The sequence below is a fragment of the Periophthalmus magnuspinnatus genome, chromosome 7 (assembly GCF_009829125.3).
Source record: "Periophthalmus magnuspinnatus isolate fPerMag1 chromosome 7, fPerMag1.2.pri, whole genome shotgun sequence".
NCBI classification, from domain to species: Eukaryota; Metazoa; Chordata; class Actinopteri; order Gobiiformes; family Gobiidae; genus Periophthalmus; species Periophthalmus magnuspinnatus.
In genome coordinates this window covers 9,140,265-9,162,055 of record NC_047132.1, presented here as the reverse complement: position 1 = coordinate 9,162,055, position 21,791 = coordinate 9,140,265, and the positions used below count along the sequence as shown (strand labels likewise).

Below are 21,791 nucleotides of genomic sequence, written 5' to 3'. Positions count from 1 at the left end.
GAAATATTCCATTATATGTGTGGTCAGTTCTTGATCTCATTTTGCCCGGGATCCAGAATACACACTTCTTCAATAGTTTATGAAGAAGTGAGTCTGGTCACCCCGAGTTCAGATGGGTGTGATTGACAGGTGGATTAGCCAATCAGGGATATGCATGGCCCGTCTGTATATTCACATGTGGGACAATTCAATGTAAATTAATATGAACTGTCCCATATTTCATAGCATAAACATCTCGGAAGCTAAACAGGGCTGGACCTGGTAAATACTTAGATGGGAGAACGTTGGGAATACCACGGTGGATGTAATGCATACTGCCATTGTGTCCTTAGGCAAGACACTTCACCCACATCGCCTAGTATGAATGTGGTAAGTGATTGGTGGGTCTCAGAAGGGACAATAGTGCAGATAGACAGGGCAGCTGTGGCAAGAGGAGCTGGTACATGGGACAATTATAGATAGAATGGTACTGTTTTTACTGTATTGAAATGTTGGTTTGCCGGAGTAAAGAATGAGGTAAATGTAAAGGAATTTCTATTTTTTCTCTGTAGTGCATAAAATATTTTACAGGCGTTGGCTTGTAAACAGTTGTACCCTGAGTGACCCGTACACCTCCACATTCATTTCACTCTAATGCATTTCATCGACAGCAGCAGTGGGCCATAATTATTGATGGTCACGCACATACTGCACATAAGCAACCCGCGGTAACCCTGCAGTCATTCAGCTTTGACACATCAAGGTTACCGCAGCTGCTAACGTACAGGCGCTAACGCTAATCCGTGTTAAACAACCTGCTTCATTAAACCTATAGACAGGGACTGGTAATGATGATGTGTTTTGTTTTAGGCTGGAATGTAAAGCCACGCACATGGACAAGAGTGGATTTACAGCAGGCACGCACAGGGTTCATCTGACGGACTTCAAAGGGCAAAGGCGGGATGAGGAGGGGGTGAGAAAGGGATCAAAGGTCAGGGGACTATAGACTAGGAGGGAGGAGTAATGACTACAGCACATACAGACAGAGATGAGTAAAATGGAAAATGGCCACTGGTTTAGGCCAGTCACGGTAATCACTATATCTTATTGTTCGGTATAAGAAAGTTGGAACAATATATTTTTGGGGTCAGTATTTATCATGTGTACATTTTCTTTGCAGTACTGGGAAATTTTTGGTTGTGTTTTGGTTAGATGATAAGATTTAAGCCATAAAAGGTTGAATTAATAACTTTTCTGACTCATTACAGATGCAAAATAACGACTGAAGTGTTTCATTGTGCCGTTTATGTATTGCAACTCATGTTTTTTTTTAATAATATTGCACATTTAGAATAGTTTTTGTGGTTTAACCTTATAACCTCAAAGCAGAGACATGGGGCTCTTTAAATATTTTACTGTCATTACGGTAATGTGCCTTCGTTGTCCCTCGAAGGTGATCAATCAGAGTGCGGGTGCCGCAGAGATTTTCCCAGTCACTTATTCAATGCGTCAAAGAAAAATACGGATGGATATGTAAAATAGAGGTAGTTGTGTGAAAAAATGCAGTACATTCTGATACTTCCTTTAACATGATTTTTATGGCTAAAAAAATAATAAAAGTCTAGGCGAGCTATAGTGGTCTATAGTGTACTCAGTCCTTAAATGGTTAAATCTCCTCTTGGTCATAAATAAAGTATCAGAAGTTTGAAATTTTAGTATTGTGACACTAGTCATAATCACGACTATACCGACTTATCATTCCATATATGAAAGTAGGCACAAAATTTTTGGGGGGTCAGTATTTATCGTGTGTGCATATTCTTTGCACAACTGGGACATTTTTGGTTATTTTTTGGCTTGTTGATAAGATTTAGATAAGATTTTTCTATGACTCATTACAGACCCTAACTATGTACTAAAGTGTTTCATTCTGCCGTTTTTTTATTGCAAATCATGAGCGGTATATCAAACTTCAGAATTTGTGATTGTGTCAGGCCTACACTAGTGGCTCTATACATTCACTTGGGGGCAGTCTAACCTTTACAGAACCCTTATAAATAAGTACACCATAAAAACCAAAGTACAAAAACCTTATGACACATGAATAACCCATCGACACTATGCACATCGGACACATTGAAGCCTGACCCTGTGCTACTCTACTAAGGGGAAATAAAACGGACACAAATGAGATCTCCACGCTTGTAAACGTCAGAGTTATATGAAGGGATGATATCATTATGGCTTATATGGAGCAAATGAGGACACTTCTTCTTACCATGTGGTAGTTGATGATTTCTTGGAGGCTCTCCCCGCACTTTTCCAGACACTCCTGCAAAAACAAACCACAATAGTTGGAGCTCTGAGACTTGCTTCACGGGATAACGGCCTTATGTTTGTTTTCTTTCAACTTAAAACAATAACGCATGCACAGATCTGACTTGGGAATTCTCAAAGGCGATATTGTTGCAGTGTGTGAGAGAAATGGGAGGATAATTGGGGGAATTGGAAAACGGCTTCTCTGTTTTAAACAATGGAAACACATGCGCAGCTAAAATGCCCTGAATTAGTCACAGAATGAAGCCAAAACTATCTTTTTATAGAAAGTAATGAAACTATTCCAGACGCTGCAGTCGCCAGACCGATTTTCCAGGCCTGGCCAATGCACTGACTAATCCAGCACTGATCACATTTAGCTGCTGTGTAAAGCAATTTTTATGCGCAGAGGGGAACAGGTAGAGTAACTTAAAATCTGACTCAAGTACAACTATTTTCTTGGAGCTAAAACAAATTTGTATTTAATCCCAATGTAAACTTTGTAAATGTAAGATAGGCCCTTTAAAGACATGGTATGTTATTATTATATGTTATTTCCTCATTCCAAAACAGACCTGGAGTTGTGTTTTGTTTCATTCACACATGTTCAACACACAAACCCTGCAAATCTAAGTTCTTCTCTCAGACAGAAAAGATTCTATTCCACCTTCTGATGTCGTGTGGTAATACAGGAAGTCTCGGTATTACTCATGTGTGAATTAAACAAAAACACAACTTCATGTTAATATGCTGTTACTTCATTAAAAATATACCCGATCTAAAGCTCACACGAGAAAATTTTGTGTAATATGGGACCTTTAAAGTATGTCCTTTAATCATGTGGTTAGGCCAAACAAATTCTGTGCAAATATTGGCCTGATCATATCTCTAATGCAGAGTGTGTATTCCTGACCGAGATCATGGGCTCCTTGTGGCACTGCTGGGACAGGTCTCTGATGCCGGACACGAAGAGTTTGTTGGCGCTGACGTAGGCCTTCCCCGCCTCGATCATCCCACTGCACAGTTTCACCAGCTGCACAAACACACAAAAAGGAGGGTTTTAAGTACAGCAAGATGGAATATATGAGTGTCTGGGATATCAATAGGGTTTTTCTATAACGTACAAGTGCAAAACGTTTTCATGTTATTCACTGTTTATCTTTTGGTTCATTCTTTCTTATGTCCAAATGTGTTTTGAACTGACTTTATTCCTTTTTCCAATTCGTTTGCACTGCGTTGGAAAACATAACATTTTAAGGGTTTCATAGTAGCTGGTTATTATAATAGACTGTATAAAAAGTAGACTAAGAGAGTGTGACATCAGCCATGGCGTTCAGCTCCAGTCAAACGAAGCTCATCAATTCTAGCGGTTATAGCAAATTTGGAGTAGAGTTTCACATTTGGATATCGACAGTGTGTATCATAGCAAACAAAGAGCCAATCCGGAGTGAAGCTGTTGAAGGTAAAGCCCCTTCATGCCACACTGCTGGTTTAGGACTGAGTGGGAGCTTAGCAACGCTGTCAACCAAACCTGTTGCTAACACTAGCAGGACCAACCTCCGGGAAAGAAGGCGCCTGATTTGTCTGTTATTAATGTTCATATTTTGAATCAAGGACAAAATAGCTAAATAAAAACACCAGAATCACGTAGAGCACACATTTTTAGACCAAAATTACAAAACTTACAGCAGCAGTTATAAAGAGAATGGTGACAATTTTTCAATGTAAAATGAATTGGAGCCAGAGTCAATGGAGCTGGAAGCATTTATTTCACAAGTCGAATGTCTATAAGTTACAAGTTAAACATCTAAATCTTAACATTTTATCCTCTTTTGTATATTTGTACTAAAGCCCCATAGATGTACCAACTGGCTGATATAAAGGTTAGTTAGTGTATTAAAAAGAGATGCAAAATACCATTAGACCTACCTTCTGTCTTTAGGGTTAACAGAGCCTAGAACCTAAGCGTTATAATAAGTTTAGGATTTATAGTACATTTTTAAATCACTAAATATACCAGCTGTTATATCGGCGATCAGTGTCCCCAAAGCCCCTTGTATCGGTATCAGTCTAATTTGTAGTATTGCACCACTGCGACTCAACCCTTTTTCCAAATTGAACTCAGCTTAAGAATTCCAGCTGTTTGATCAACCCAAAAACAGTTCTCCCGGTTTTCCAGAATGTGCTTCAGGCTGACAGTTCATGCGTGTTGGTTTGCTCTGTGGCTGTTGGCTCATTTTTCTATTTACATTTTTGCTTTGAAAGTCAACAATGTGTTTAATATCAGACAGATTGTGATGTTTTGGGAAAGTTGCTTTTTGTTGTGTTCTTTGGTGTTTTCTATCACGCTGCATGTTAAATTAAACCGGGGAGCGGGGGCCGATATCACTCTATGGGAGATTCACTGGTTTTCAAAGGAATTTCCGCAGATAACACTTGCGTTCTTGATTGGATCTACAAACTTGACATATTAATCTTGCAGCAACAGAAAAGACGTTGAACTTTGACCCAGTTTTTGTTTCATGTGGATAGATCCAGTAATTACAGAGATATAAACCATAAACCAGGTCAACACATCTGTAATTTCACAGTTAAACAGCAAATCTAACCAAGGAATTCTGTCTTCCAGCTCGGTTTAAACTATGGGAATTCTTCAATGTTGTAATGTCCCGTGAACATATATTGTATTACATAACACATTACATAGACTGGACCGGGTTTGAGTGGAGCTGCAGAAGCCTTGGTCTGATCCAGGCCTCCCGCTGACACATTGTAAATCACTGTAAGAGCGCAGACATGTGACGTGGTATGTGTGAGGGGAGGCGTGTGTGTGTATGGGGGGGGGGGTATTACGGGCCACATCTGGGCTCCTCATCAACGCCTCACTCTCAAAACTAACGCGACTATCTACACTGCAAAACATAAACATCCAGTGCAAGAGTTAGAATGACAAGTTGTGTGTTTTTTTGTTTTTTTTTGAAGGAGCACTTTTGGTGAAGATCTGCTTTCTGCTTTCCTCACGGAGATGTTATTGCTTAGGCTGGGATGTTCCACTGTATGCCATTAAAGACATCTATCTAGCATTTAGTCAATTAAATGCTTTATAGATGTGTTTCGAATGCTCAGAAATGCCTTGAAAAATGTGCATTCTTATTTTCCAGGCAAAGCAATCGCATCTCCACGGAAACGAGCAGGTAGGGGACCTTCAACCAGAAAAGTTACATAGTGCAAGTTTAAATTAAGGCATGATTTGGAATTTTCTTATTCATTTATAAAGGCAACCGAAAGTGCATTTAGTTCCAAAGCATTTAATGTGATGTTTTCCAACTCAATTTGTAGATAATTACTTTGAAATAAGACACACATATTGAACCACTTTAAAATATATCAAATCTATTATAAGTCTAAACTTGTCGAAATCACTGCAATGACAATTAGTACACAGTAATCATTTAAACCAGAATTTTTTATTTTTTTTTACAGTGTAGTTTTTCTCTCCGATGCTCTGTCACGTTTGAGCGAACCTCAGCTGAACTGTTCCGGAGGCGACATTATTACGCTAGTCCTTCAGCAGTCTGCCGATACAAGTCAAGGCTAGCAGCTAACGGCTAAAAGCTAACGGATTGTGCAAAGAGCCATGTGGATTACAGAGGCTAAGTAATGCTGCAAGTGAACAGCTGAGTGAAAAGGGCAAGTCCAGCTTATGGTATTCGCCTTCATTACAAACTCGGAGGAAACAGCACTTTGAGCATCTTTATGACTTAGAGATTTTTTCACTTGAGGAATTAATCCTCATTTTACTTTCATGTGTTTATTTGATTGTCCCCTTTTTATCAGGGGTCATGACCATAGACTGTATAAATGCACTGCCTGGCCAAAAAAAAAGTTGCCATCAAAAAAAAAAAAAAAAAAGGTCACACACTCTAATATTTCGTTGTTCCGCCTTTAGCTTTGATTATGTCACACATTCGCTGTGGCGTTGTTTCCATTTCGCTTTTGCAATGTCACAAGATTTATTTCCATCCAGTGTTGCATTAATGTTTCACCAAGATGTTACTTTGATGACGGCAGAGTCTGACCGCTGCACAAAGCTTCTCCAGTCCATCCCAAAGATTCTCAAAGGGGTTAATGTCATTTTCACACATGGATTGTCCACCACAGAGTCCAGACGGCTCTCATGCTCCTAATCCTCTCTTTCACAATTTGAGCCCGATGAATCCTGGCATTGTCATCTTGGAATATGCTCGTGCCATCAGGGAAGAACAAATCCATTGATGGAATAACCTGGTCATTCAGTATATTCAGGTGTCAGCTGACCTCATTCATTGAGCACAGACTGTTGCTGAACCTAGACCTGATCAACTGCAGCAATGAAAACCTATCTGCTTAGTTAAATCCATGTGGTGATTTTTTTTTTTTTTTGGCCAGGCATTGTAAATAAACATAGCTAACCTGCTAGCCGCTGTGTTCCAAATAGGAAGTGACCATAGGTGCGTTTCCGGCTCTGTCGACTCTGGCCCCAGTTAACTTTCTATTGAAAAAGTGTGTCCCCTCTCTCGAAAACTGCTGCTGTCAGGCTCGCCATTTTGGTTTCAAAATGTTCATATTAACCTGCTCTACATGATCCTGGTATTTTTATTTCACTACTGTGTCCGTAAATCAAGATATGAACATTAATAACAGACAAACCAGGCGTCTTCATTCTCTGAGGTCACGCCCCCTAGCGTTAGCAACAGGTTTGATTGATAGGGTTTCTAAGTGTCTCCTCTGGATGGGAAAGGGCGATACCTTCAACAGCCTCACTCTGGATTGGCTCTTTGGTTGCTATGATACTCGCGGTCGTAATTCCAAATATAGAACTCAACTCCAAATTGGCCGCTATAACTGCTCCAGCCTCAATGAACTTCATTTGACTCGAGCCGAATGCTACAGGTGACGTCACACTCACTTAGTCCACTTCTTTATACAGTTTATTGTCCTAACAGAGACAATTTACTCACCCATGTAATAGCAGTAAATAGTAAACGTCCCCAGTGTTTCCCATTAGCACAGGAGACTATGGTGCCCCTCTTTGTCTAAAATTGCTCCCCAAAGTCTAAAAACAACCTGGACTATATATTGGCATAACAAAACTAAGCATGGGTCCTCATTGTATTATCATAAACTTAAAAAGAGACGACTCTGGTCAAAATTGTCTGGTTAAAGATGAAATTTAGGCATTAAGTCATGTCTATACCCCATAAATTGAATAAGATTAAATCATTAAAATAATAATAAATAATTTCTTCCACTATAATCTTCACAAAACCTATGTGAAACCCTGCGCCTCTCTGCTCCCCCATACTGTACAGAGTGGCAGATGGCTCTCTCATAAACTGGTCCTTCTCTGTTTTTCCAACCCTCAGCGGCCAACTCAAGTCCAGAGGGATTAGTTGGATTTGGGTCTACAATAGTTGACCTCACACAATATAAAACGCCTTGAGTTCCTTTCAGAGTGATTGGTGAGAGATAATAAAACCGCATTGTGTGTAGGTTCAATCATTACAATGGACCTCTGTTAAGTTTAATGCTTTCTGCTTAGATTTAGATGTTTGATACCTCACATCTGAAGAAAAAAGCCTTTACCATTTGTCCACTTGGAATTGAAAGGTCCCATCTGCTTCCTGTGCACTTCTGAGATATTTAAGTTTAAAGTTTGACCGCTTGTATTGAGATGATATGATTAAAAGAATGGCGCTAAAACATGCCTTTAAATGTGGTAAGATAAAGTGTAAAATTACGCACAAAATTGCAGAATTATCAGTTTAAACCCTTTTTAAGCAGCTCTTTTTGTGGCTGTTTACAGTGACAAAAATCAGCCAAATAAAAACAAAACTGTAACTCAGTGGTGGAAAGTAACTAAGTAAAAGAAGAAAAAGTACTCTACTCAAACACAAATTTTAGGTATCTATATTTTACTAAAGTAGATTTTAAAGTGGTTACTTTTTACTTTTACTTCACTACATTTGAGAGCAGTATCTGTACTCTCTATTTCACATTTTTAAACTGGACTAAAAAGTATAAGTATTTTTCACTCTTGTTTGAGACCTAAGGTTGAGGGGTTTATTTTTAACACATTAATAATTTAATACAGACAAATAAAACCAGCTAGAATAAAACTGTTGATTCTATTGTTTCTGTTGAACAAAATTCAGCACAAACCTTTATCAAAATCAATACACTTGAAGCCCTACAAAACCTTAAAATCAGCGCAAAATACTTTACTCTTTAAGTACATTTTCAAATGAGTACTTAAATACTTATACTTATGTCGATTTTTTCCAATGTTGTACTTTGACTTATACTTTTTATGGTGCAACATTAGATTGAGAGAAACAGTAAACTGGGAAGAGCAAACAGTTCAAAATGATCCTTCTTCCCCGCTCACAGTTCAGGTGCAGGGCCTTTAAGAGTCAAAAGTTCACAGGTGGCAGACACAGATGGATATGTAAACACAGCCAACCACAATCTGAGAATTTCCCTACTCATTGAACCAAGTTAATACGGATTTGTTTACTTCAGTTTGGAGTTTGGAGGAGAACGTCTTTTGTTCTATTGCTGGGGTTTAAATGAAATTACACCATTCATAGGCCAATAATATTTAATACAAATGGGGTAGCAGTGTTAAAATGCTCATTTTTGTTATGATATAGACAGTTCGAGGGTCCAGTCATTAATAGAAAAATGAACAGCTTCAACATTTGTTATTATGCTTATATATTTTCAATTCCGATGTATTCTATAGGGAAATCAGGCTTATTCCCCCATTGAGACATTATCACTGTCTAGAATCAGAAAAACACCAATACGAGCATTTTTTTTACTTATTGTGTAATTATATAAATATTTAACTTTTATTTTGTCCTTGATTATCAATTTTTACATTTTTTTCTGTATTGGGATCATATTTTCTTATGTAAAAACAATGTTGGCAGATGTTGGCTTTAAGAACATGCTAATCTATGTTACAAGAAGACATTTTGAAATTCACTAATGGAGCAAAAAGCATTTGTACAGAACATTTCAGTACATTGATTTTGAGTATTAGTTGAATTACCTTATCGAGCTTGGCCTCGATCTCCACCACCTCCGTCTCCACTTCATCGATATTGGCCCTGAGAAGAAACAGACAAGACCTTTAATGCATTTGACAGTGATGTTTTTATCCTCAGCAGGCACCAGAAGCAGCAGCACACTATATAAATCACATTATATAAATCATACGCAACATCGCACAGCCAAACCAAGACATCTTTTAGTAGCTGCGTATTTTCAATGTATTTTTTTTAGAGAGAGCAAAAGTGAAAGAGGGACTATCCTGGGAGCGGTTCACGTCTATCAAACGGTTTGACAGACCAGGGCTCCTCTGTGGTGACGGGGTCAGGAGGGGGAGGAGCTGAGAGGTCAAACAAAAAAACCACAAGCTTTGACAATACTTTATATAGACGTGTGGGTCTAGAGCTGTATCCTGTGTCGACAACTGACAGACAGGCGGATTAACCTATCAGAGAAACGCACGGTCTGCTTGTGTCAAAACAAAGGGAAAAAATGTGTGCAGAATCAACAAGTGAAATTCTCATCTCAAGAAAAACTAGTTGTATATTTTGGTGAGAAGTATATGAGAATTTTCTATTGCATTGGATTTATATAACACCTTTCAAGACACTCAAAGCACTTTACTTTGCATTATTTATTCACTTCAAACTTGATGATGGTAAGCTACTATTATGGCCACAGCTGCCATACTAGGGAATGTGGGAAAAGTGTCTTGCCTAAGGACACGACAACAGTTTTGCCACTGCTGCCCCACTCTGGCAGGATTTATTCTTCGATTCCCGACGTTTATGCATTCAAACAGAATATGGACGAGCGGCTGGTCAGGCAATGGTAGGAGGAGGGTGAGTGGGTGAGTGGGTGAGGACGGGTGAGAGGGGGTTGTCATCTGTTTGCAGTATAAGAGCAGTCCCTCCACACCCAAAAGCATCTGGAGCGGAGCATTAGGCCCAGAGGCAGAGCGAGACGACATCACTCTAAAAGGACCCCTCCCCAAATGATGTCAGGAGGTTAAATAGCTAAACATGCAACTATAATGAGATTTCTCAAGGTTAGAGGTTGGGAATTTAACCGATAATTGGGGTTTTAAGTGTTGACTCAATGCTACAACAAATTTGAAGGCCATTTTACCACTGACAGTCAGTCAGATAAAGGGGGAACTTTAAGTAACATTGTTGAAAGGGCCACATCTTTATATTCTGCAAATCTACTACTACTGCAACTGCTACTGCTACTGCTACTGCTACTACTACTACTACTAATGCACATTAGAAATATATAACCAAAACAACTGATGATATACGTCACAACATTTTTATAATAACAGTGATATTCAGAAGTCTCTATAACTGATAACTACAGTGGTCAGATAATGATCATATTTTTGGAGTGTCTTCCATGCTTTTACTCATTGTTGAGTGAAGAATACAGGAGTATATTCATACCACACTCCATGCAACTTTACAACAACTCACGCTTATAGTAAAAGAAAAATTGCACAAAAAGTGAAGACATTTTGCTGCTCTTCATACCTGGACAACTGTGGGATTCCACAAACTCACCCTTATGTAATACATAACCCTGACAGGTCAAATCACCATTTTCACCTTTGCATTGTTTTTCTTTGCCCCAACACCGCATGTGCATAGCCTAGATTCATTTTATATGTAAATGGGAAATGGTCATGTTTTTATATAGCTCTTCTCTACCTTCAAGGCACTCAAAGCACTTTACATCAAGGAACCACTCACCCATTCACACACACATTCATACACCAGTGTACACAGACACTGGGATCGAGAAGGGTTAAGTGTCTTGCCCAAGGACACAGCCATATTCTCCTACGGGAGCTGTAATTGCTCTGCTACCCTGTGGGTCTGTGGATCTTCCCGCTCTACCAACGATGTTTATGTTGAGAGCGGGATTCGAACCACCAACCTTCAGATCAATGGACAAACACTCAACCAGCTGAGATACTGTTTGAATTTTATTATATTTAGTTATATTTTAATGGGTGATCCACTGTGTCCAAGTCATTTCTACATTATATCACTATTTAGTACAATTCTTAAACATGGCTTCACTCTCTGTATATATATGTATATAAGGGAGCCTCATGGTTTCGCTGTATCTTGTATATAATCCCCCATCTCCTCCACATTTTAAGCCTTAATCCACACTTCTGGCACGTTTTCAGTTTGATATCAGTAAAGGAAACTATACCACTCATTCTACCTCTGTGATGAGAGCCGTTTATGGCACACGAGGCTGGCAGAGCTCGCGGTTATAAAATATGTATCTGGTCTTTTCCATTTTTGCCTGTGGAGGATTAGCTCGACCGCGATGGAGAGGGGAGAGAGAGGATGGCACGTGTACGGATCACGCCCACCCCCACACGCTGCCAACTGCTCTTAATATGGAACCAAGGCAAATCATGTACAAAGTGTGTAGGAAGAAACATAGAAAATCTGTACTTTTGTAACTCGTCAAGTGTTGAAATTAGGGCTGTGCAGTTAATCAAATTTTAATGAAAATGAGACCAGTTTCAAATTTTCAGGATGTAGTTCAGTGCAGAGTTCAGTTTGATGGCACTACTACGACTACTACCACCATGCTACCACTACTAATACCACTACCACTACCTTTTCAACATACGCACTTCCTCACTGTTGCTCAAATCCATGTATTCAAAGTTAGTTAAATGCAAGTGCAGCAAAATCTGTCTACACTGCATTATTTTAATTTAAGCAATGTAAAATGCAACAGCAAATAGTGTCCAATCGTTACGAAAACGTGTAATACGGGACCTCTAAGTATATTTCTTAAGTGGTGGTATGAGGTTACATCCCACCTGTTCTCTTAACACCATTAGAAGCCTGCATTACCTACCTAATATAAACCACGCTATCCCCATGTGCTGTGTGGGTGTGGTGGTCCATGGATCAGTTCCCAAAACACAGACCATCTGGCCCAGAGCAGAGTTGTTTTCACTCATGATGTCATTATGAATCTGACCTTTAATGTGATAAACTCAGGCATAGAGAAGTCTGGCTTTTCTGGAGGCTTGTCTCATCTAGGATCATCGTATAGGCCAGGTGAAGATACTGAGAAATTATTAATACAAAGGAGAATGGTATTAAACAAGTGCTTGTAAAATGAATAAATACAAAACGGAAATTTGAATATAGTTCTTAAACTGCACAACTATGACCAGCCATTCCTTACTTTATGGAAACAAACTTCAAAACAACAACAATATATAATTTACTGCAGATGCATAAGAGTTTAATGCTTTGCTTGTTGATTCTGGTTGATTTGCAAATCCTGAATAATCTCTCTGTATTTTTTTTTTTATACCGATTGATATCAGTCTGGCCCCCACATCCTCTGTTGCATTTCAAGCCCGGTCAAACGTGATTGGTCATTTATTATTTACAAATACAATCAGACTTATCTCACCTCAGATTAACAGTTTAGTGCTTCGCTCATTGATTTAGCAGAATTCCGCAACGTTTTTCAGCTCCCTGTGATATTTTTTCCCTTTATTATTTCCGATATGGGCAGACTATGCCTGTCCCCGATTGGCTAATCCACCTGTCAATCACTTCCATTTGAAAACGGGGACACCAGACTCACATCTTTGCAAAGTGTGAGTGTGTATTCTGGATCTCAGGCAATAATTCTGCAAAAATCTGTCCCGTTTCTCGTCATCTGCATTATTATTTTTTTCCCCAAGACCATGTGTTTCTATGACTGGTCACTACACCTGCCAGTCACGCTAATCAAAAATTGTCCAGATCCAGACCCACGCGTCTTTCTCAAGTTTTGCAGCGTGTGGTTTTGGGTTGCCAGGTAACAGGGATGCAGTAACTATACTACTACGCAAGTCGGTGTAAATGTTCTTGCTTGTATGGATTGGCTTTGACGTGGAAAGCTGGATCTTTACTCTGCTCTCTCAACTGTTAACGGCCTAATATAAAAAGAACATTACAAACCTGCCTTGCTTGTTCTTTGGCACATCCTGATCACTCTAAACAAACGGGGCACTTGTCTGGTAGAATGAGTAATATAAAGCCACAGTGACGTGAGCAGACTTGGACCACTGTGATCACAGCCCATCAGGGACGAGGAGGAGGCCAACAGAGACCTGCGTCACTCTAAGCTTACCCAGAGTTTGGATTTTACATTTAATGTTTTGTTTAGTCTTTGGTCATTTACAAAAATCAAGGAAAATTCCCACATTCAAATCTACTAAAACGTGTTTCTTGTAGCGTATATAGCAGCTTGGGGGTTTATTCCACTTACAGATCACAGTATCACTTGCCTGACTGGCCAAGAATCCACGCTTCTCCAATACTTTACAACGACAGTCAAGATCATGGGTTTCAGAATGATGATACATTTCTCTCCTCAAGTTCAGATGGGCATGATTGACAGGTGGATTACCCAATAAGGACCACGCATGGTTCATCCGTATCAAAAGAAATATGGCTGCTTAAAATGAAGAGGAAACGTAAAATATAGCAGATTAAAAAACATCTGCAGTATCAATGAGTGAAGCACAAAACTGTTTGACTTGTCTGAGTTGAGAGAAGTTTGATTTTGTTCAAAGTGAAAGTCGACCAATGAGCTCCTTCGTTTCACGTGTCACTGAAACAAACAAATCTGACTGAACGGCTCTGTCTGAGCTCGGCCTGAGACGCAAATAATGAAGTGGTGACCAGAATAAGAGATCTGCATACTATATATATTCATGTGCTTCAGTTTCTTATTATGGGTGACATTTTGAGGACTTTTTCCCGATTCAAAAAATGTCATATTTTGTTTGAAACTGTTCATCGCTACGGTAACAGTTCCAATTCTTCAACATGCTGAAATCCACAGACAGAGAGAAGTATTCTGGATCGCAGTCTACAACAGGATTAACAAAGAATGCACTTTGACCAGCTGTTTGTGGTTTATGTGGTCGCTTATACCGCGTTACAGATGTATTTAAACAGATACAGAGCCCGACTGTTCCTCAAATGCGGCAGAAACATCATGAGATCGAAACATGTCTGAACAGAATCTGGAGTAGTTCATCTGACGAGGAGCTGTTGTTATGGAAGCTGTGAAAACATAACAGAGGATCGTGCTGAGAAAGAATGCTGCCGTTTAAATGTTGTGCTGACAGTGCATTTAAAATATGTTAATTGGCTTTATATAATTTAAGAATGTCATTGTGTCTTCATCAAAATATAGGCGTATCTAGCTGCAGTTGTGTTATGTTTCAGTTGTGTTTTGAGTCGTCCTGTAAATTTAGCACATCTTTCTACACTGATATGTGTCATCATGTGGTATCTGATGAAGCTCCTCCTTGTTTTTAAAGTTAATACGTCTTTACAAAACTATTTCTAATCATTTTGGCATTTAAATTGGCCTTCTAATAAAAGATTTTACATATTTTACGTGCATACAGTATACAGCACATGAACTTTAATCTGTGGGTTTCAGATTGACGGTTCGAATCACGTTCTCGGCATAAACATCGCTGGTAGAGCCGAGGGCTGGCGGTGCAATTCCCGCTCCCACAAATGAATGATGTTGCTGTGTCCTTGGGCAAGACACCTAACCCACCTCGCCCCAAGTGTTTGTGTGCACTGGTATATGAATGTGTGTGAATGGGTTCCTTGGTGTAAAGCACTTTGGGATAAAATCTTCAAACTTCATTTTTACTCATTCAAAAATACAATATATAGTTTTAGATTGTTTATTACTATGGCAACAGTTGTAATTTTTCATGACTCTGAAACTCACAGATAGGGCTACATGCATCAGTTGGGCTTTTAAAGTTTAAAGCTCAAAGTCTAAAGCTAAAAATACAAAAACAAACATTTAGATTAAATGTAATGTAATAATCTAAGTAATTTTCCCATGACCCTGCAACTACTAAATACATTTTCAAAGTACACCAGTTTGTAATGACACTGCTATAGTGCCTGGCAGTAGTGTTCTAATCCTGAATTTTGACCTAAATGGTGGAGCGATCAGGGAGCAGACAGGTGGTGAATGAGGCAGCAGCCAACTGGAGGTCCAGGTACTGACCCGAAAACGCGTTACAGTTCCCCGAGCCAAGAGTGAGGCAGCTGGGACACACCGGCTGCAGGAGGCCCTGGGGAGAGGGAGATCCAGGAGTAGGCGGCTCTGTCAGTGAGCCAGTGTGCACACAAGGGCAACTGTGGAAATCCTGCTATCGAATGAATACAGAGTACATGAATGGCTTTGTAATCAATCTGTATTACTGATTACTACACAGTGTTAAATATAATGTTGCAATAGTGATATGCAGCTGTTAAGGAGGCAAGTTTAGACCTATAAACATGTGCGCAATCAAAAAGTATAAAGATAATTTACAAAGATTACTACTTAATTATTTTAAACTCGAAATTTTAGTAATAAAACAAAGCAATAAATGTCTGTTGGGGGTTTATGACGTAGGAGAAGAGAGAGGGAAGTTGAGGTTGGTAAAGTCAGCGCTGCATCCTGTGATATACTTAAACCATTTTACATTGAGCACTGATTGCTTTAGTGCCCTAATTGTGCCTGATTGTAGAGTGGATTGTGGGTCTAGATGGTTGAGGGGTTGGGGGTTGGATCCCCGGGAGCAGGGTTATTCTTAGCTCCTCTCACCCTCTGCTCTCTCTCCTCTCTTTCTCATTCTCTCTCTCTCGCTCTCATTTTTTCTCTCTCACACTCTCATTTCTCTCTCTCTCTCCTTCCTCTTCTCTCCCTCGCTCACTGTTTTTTTTCCTTCTCTCCTTTCCCTCTGTCGCCTCTCCCTCCCTTTCTCCCAATCTCACTCTCCCACACTCTCTCTCTGCCCACCTCCCTCTCTTTTTGCTATCTTTCTCACACTCTCTTTCACTGTATCTCTCTCCCTCACGCTCTCCTTCTCTTCCCATCACCCTCTCTCTCTGTTTCTCTCCTTCTCTCCTCTCCCTCCCTCATCCTCTTTTTCTCCTCTCCCTCTCTCTCTCTCCTCTGTGTTCTCACTCTACTCTCTCACCCTGCCTCTTCTCTACCTCTCTCTGTTTCTCCTTCTCTCATCTCTCTCCCTCATCCTCTTTTTCTATGCCTCTCCCTGTCTCTCCTTCTCTAATCTCCCTCATCCTCTTTTTCTCCTCTCCCTCTCTCTTCTCTCTGAACCTTTCTTCTATCTCTCTCCTCTGCTTTCTGTCTCTACTCTCACCCTTTCTCTTCTCTACCTCTCTCTCTGTCTCTCTCCTTCTCTCATCTCCCTCTCTCATCCTCTTTTTCTCCTCACCCTCTCTCTCCTCTGTGTTCTCGCTCTACTCTCTCACCCCGCCTCTTCTCTACCTCTCTCTCCGTTTCTCTCCTTCTCTCATCCTCTTTTTCTCCTCTCCCTCTCTCTCTCCCTCCCTCTCTCTTCTCTCTCTCTCCCTCCCTCTTCTCTCTCCTCTCTCCCTCCGTCTCTCTTCCACATCACTACAGGCTAATAGAGGCTGAAGGGGCACTCCTGACTCTGCAGTGTGGAGCACTTCACAAACAGTCCGACGGCGTGGGGTTTTACAGCAGCAACAAAGAGTTAAAAATATACCTCCATCTCCACTGAATGTAAACAGACCAGTCAGAGGAAGGAATAGTGAAGTAGAAGAAATACAGACTTTTTTTTTTTTTAAATATTGCAATTGTTGTTTTGGAGGATAGATCAGTCAAATCGAAAACACAATCTGAATGGTCCAATTAACTGATCGCAAAGGCTGCAGTTTTTGAAGTACCATTTATTCCTACGCAATCAAAATCTCTTGTCTTATTCTGCATCAAAATGACAAACCCTGAAGCTTACATCTGTACAAACCTGTTCTGAAGTGTGTATTTTGTAATGGTTTTTATTCAAGGCAGGCAGCATTGTAATTTGATCTGCAGTTTGTGTATTAATCCCTTATCTTTTTCACATTTTAAACATGCAGAAGCACTGAGATTAAAATGATTAGAAGAGCAACACAGAAACATGTTTATAGGGGTGTAGACTACAGGATTAGCAGGTTTTATACACTTTTTGTTTTTTTCATAATGTGACTTTGGCTCTGTGCACAAGACCGATCGGCAACCTCACTGTTAGCGTCACTACTTCCTGTCCAATTTTATCTCTATAAGGTTTTTGCAGAGTCACGTTAAAATGAATAAATATTTAAAGATCAGGCAGTGGACAAAATAAAATGAAATGTCTGCGTTTAGAAAAAGAGATGTTTGTGTTTCAATGCTAACGCTAATGCAAATTTTCAGGCATAATGCTTATTAAAACAACACCACAGACTGAAGTATTCTATATATACAAATAACTGCACTGAGCCTATTGCAGTTTTTTGTGATTTGCTCATTTTGATTCAATTATGAGCCATGTTGCAGCACTACTTCATGCATGATGTCAAAAATTACATACAAAATTAATGTTTCTTTTACCAAAATTTGATGATGATGTCTCTTTTGGCATTACTAGATAGATCCATTACTCATTTATAGCTCAAATACGCTGCACATCACATCAAACCCAGTACTGAGAGCAGAGTGTATATTTGATTTATAGACTCCACCCTCCCCCCACACTGCTACTCCACCCCTGCTGTGTACATACTTGTGAGGGCAAACAACTGAGGGGCAACCATTCATGTCAGGAATAATTATGATAGCACCAGTGTATTACTCTAGAGGCAGCACGGTTTAAAGAAGATGTATTGTGCTTTTGTCTGTTATAATATATGACACCAGGGATCATTATGTTATATTTTGGACAGTTTAAATCGTAATATTGATCTAAAAAAAGAAATATTGTTTCCTATGGCTAGTAAAAAGTAGTAAAAAGCTGTTTTAAATAGCACATTTAAAACAACTTCATCTGACCAAAGTGCTTCACAAATATACAAATAACACGATACACAGGAAAAGAATGACAAAACACCAAGAGATCCTGTCTAGCTACTATTAAATGCCAGGGAGAAGAGGTGGGTTTTCAGCCTTGTCTTAAACTGTGTTAAAAACTGAGAGAATCTGACAGGCAGAGGGCGCTGTTCCATAGTCTGGGTACGCACGTAAAGAGGACCCATAGACTGTTCAAAATGTACTTGGGGTTTTTTTTTTATATATCTGCAGACTTAATTCTGGCATGGACTCCAATAAAATATGTGCTTTATGTTTAAATAGAACACTATTCTAGTTTCACAAATGTCCAGGAGCATCAATATTTACCAGAAGACTGAAGTATGAACTGCTAAACTAATTCAAGAATTGCAACACAAGGATATTTTTTGCTACTTATAAAGCAGGTTATATTAACTCATATTGAGAATTTAAAGAAACACTATGTAACTTTTCTGGGGAAGGGTCTCCATGAGGATCTTAGTGTTTAGCCTAGCAAGTTCCACAATATAACATTAAGCTTATCTATCTCCATGGAGTCAAGCAGGCGACATCATTTGGTCAAGTTTTTTGAGCAATATAAACATGTATAATTGAATAAATGCAAAATAGATAAGTTTAATGCCACACTATGTAACATTTCAGACAAGCACTAACATCACAGTCATCAGAAAAGTCACACAGTGCAGCTTTAAGCCATTTCGTTATTTGTTGTGAACTCCTTCACCCTCCCCCATCTCTACTGCTGATGATGCCCTACTGTGCCAAATACTTGAGTGAAGTTGAACAGCTGAGTGCTCTGTTTCTATGGTAACGGACACTACCTCAGCCCACCCACTCATTCACAAAACTCAATACGGGACGGGACCACCAACGCCTCCTCCGTACAGGGTTTAGGCTGAGTGATGGGTCTGGCTCCAGTGTGACAGGGGAGCACGAGAACCACTGAACTCCTGGTTATATGATACAGTTCCCATTAAAAGGCCACGTGAGGATGGGTAAGTTTGGATTTAGGGGGTCAGAAAGTCTCCAAAACATCAACACATTTTTGCAATTCTCCAGTGATGACTGTTAAAGGGCCTGTATGATGCTATTTTCTGATCTACGTTATAATATTGTTTCCTCATCACAAACAGACATGGAGTTGTGTTTTGTTTCATTCACACGTTTAACACATAAACCCTGCAGATTTAGGCTGAGCTCTTCTCTCAAATGGAAAACACTCTGTTCCACCTTGTGATGTCATTCCATACACTCCATACTCCACACACCTTCACTAGAATCATTTGGATAATTTCAGATCTTGAATTGCCAATCTCTACTGAACTAAAGGTGAAATGTAGCTGTTAACTTGAAAACTACCACTTCATGACATCACAAGGTGGAACAGAGCATGTTGAGCTTTGGAGATGTAGACAGACCAATATTGCGCAAACGTAACACAACTCCAGGTATGTTTTTGAAGAGGCAACAGCATTATAACATGACTTAAAGCTCACAAGAGTAAAATTTGTGTAATATGGAACGTTTAAGTCAAATCGGTGAAAAACAAAAGAAACTGGCTCACTGACTAATCGTGGCTAGTTGAATATAAAAAAGGATGGTAGTTGTACTTTGACAATCATAATCCTTATCTCAACTACATTTCCTTAAAAGGTACAAACGCTTCAGGGCATTCAGCTGATTAATAATAGATAATGGCCAATTAAAGCCGGGGCCTGTGGTTTTACAGACTTGACAAAGACGTATAGCAAGTAGCCTCTTTATAACATATTAATTAAATCTACTCAATTGTCAGTAGCAATTTTCAAGCATTTTGAAAACTTTTGTGACAGCAGTGAGCACCAGGACTCCTTCAGGGGCCCCACGTAAAACTGTAAACTGACAGGAGTGACCTCTGGCACCTGACACACTGTTTGTGAAGAGCCCAAAAGAAACCAGATCTATTTTGGCACAAGGAGCTCAGCCTGTGCACAATGAAGCTCCATAAATCACATTCACAGCAGACGGGCCAACAGTGAACACAGAGTGGTCATTACAGCAGCGTTGAGTCTAACTGAGTCGGATTACTTCTATTAAGCTACTGGATGGAAAACATTAGACGGGTTCTCAAAGTATTCACATCAAAAACAATTGCATGTATACATTTTTTGAGCATTCTTACTGCTACAGCTGGTCCCAGACTCTGGTACAATCTTCCTCTGAGTATTAGAACAGCCCAGTCTTTAAATATTTTTAAATCTTTGTTGAAAACTCATTTGTTTGCACTGGCTTTTAACACAAGCTGAGCGAGACATTTGTATTCTATTGTATTTGTATTGATCTATCGTGTTTTTGCATGTTTTAAGATTGCACTTTATATTGCCTGTGTACAGCACTTTGTTCAGCTGTGATTGTTTTTAAATGTGCTTTATAAATAAATTTGACTTTACTTGAGTAGGATCACCTCTCCACATATATAACCTGTAAATTTGCCTGTAAAGTTTCCAGCTTGACTACAGTGATGGATACGTTCAATGCCAAGTAACATAATTTACTCTGCACACAGCAAACTATCCTGTCTTATCATGTATAAAACCAGTTAACCCTGTAGTTTAAACCTCTACAAACATGTTCTGAAATACATGGGATTATTGTATTTATTCAGTCAGTCCTCTCTTAATGTTAATGCAGCTGGACGTGTGTATTATGTGGACTCAGGACACAATATTTCATGCACCGATACCATTTTTTCCTTAAAGCAGACCTATTGTGCTTGTGTCTGCTCTATAGTTATAAACTATGACACCTGTGGATCATTATGTTATAATTTGGACATTTTAAATCCCAATATTCACCTAAAATATCATATCGCACATTTAAAATAGCCAAAGCTTACCAAAGTGCTGAACAATAAGCGAAGCAGTAGTAAAACTCATTCAATTCAGAGGATAGTCATAATATAGCCTATTTTTTTCATTTTCGAATACTTCAATGAGGCTGTTTTAAGTTTCTAACAAAATAACTATAAAACTGCAGCCCACTTTTCATATTATTTTAAGTGTAACAGCCTTTGATGCTTGTAAAAAAAAAAAAAAATGTTGAGCAAATCCCCATGAACCCCAAGTATAAATGCACAAGACAAACACAATAGACATTTACAGTTCTGTTGAAGTGCTCGTCAATTCCACAAGGACGTGGAAGGAATGACATCATGGTAATGCAAGTGCAGCCATGACCGGCATCCCACCTTGTTCAGGAATTTGGCTCAGATTTTCCCTGTAGTATTCCGTGAGGGCGGTTTCATTTGACCCGAACACAACAGCATGGGTCTAATGGTCCGAAAACATGCCAGTGTTACGAGGACGGGGGGGTCACCTAAAGGAATTCACAGGCTTTAAAACTTGCAGAGGATGTGGACGTGGGTGGACGTTTATCAAAATAATAGTCGTTAAAAGAATAGAAACTTGCCCTGTAATTGTTCAAATTAGAGCCTTGAGGAAGCATGG

General features: G+C 39.4%; 1 protein-coding gene across 1 annotated transcript in view; it reads right to left on the bottom strand.

The window, feature by feature from the left end:
• The window catches only part of acap3a (ArfGAP with coiled-coil, ankyrin repeat and PH domains 3a), a 101,744-nt gene that overhangs the window by 48,159 nt on the left and 31,794 nt on the right, over positions 1-21,791 (bottom strand). The window contains exons 2-4 of the mRNA XM_055223117.1: positions 9,392-9,449; positions 3,209-3,328; positions 2,258-2,311 (exon numbers count right to left, since the gene is read on the bottom strand). Of these exons, the coding sequence (XP_055079092.1) occupies positions 2,258-2,311; positions 3,209-3,328; positions 9,392-9,449 (232 nt within the window). The remainder of the gene's footprint in view (positions 1-2,257; positions 2,312-3,208; positions 3,329-9,391; positions 9,450-21,791) is intronic.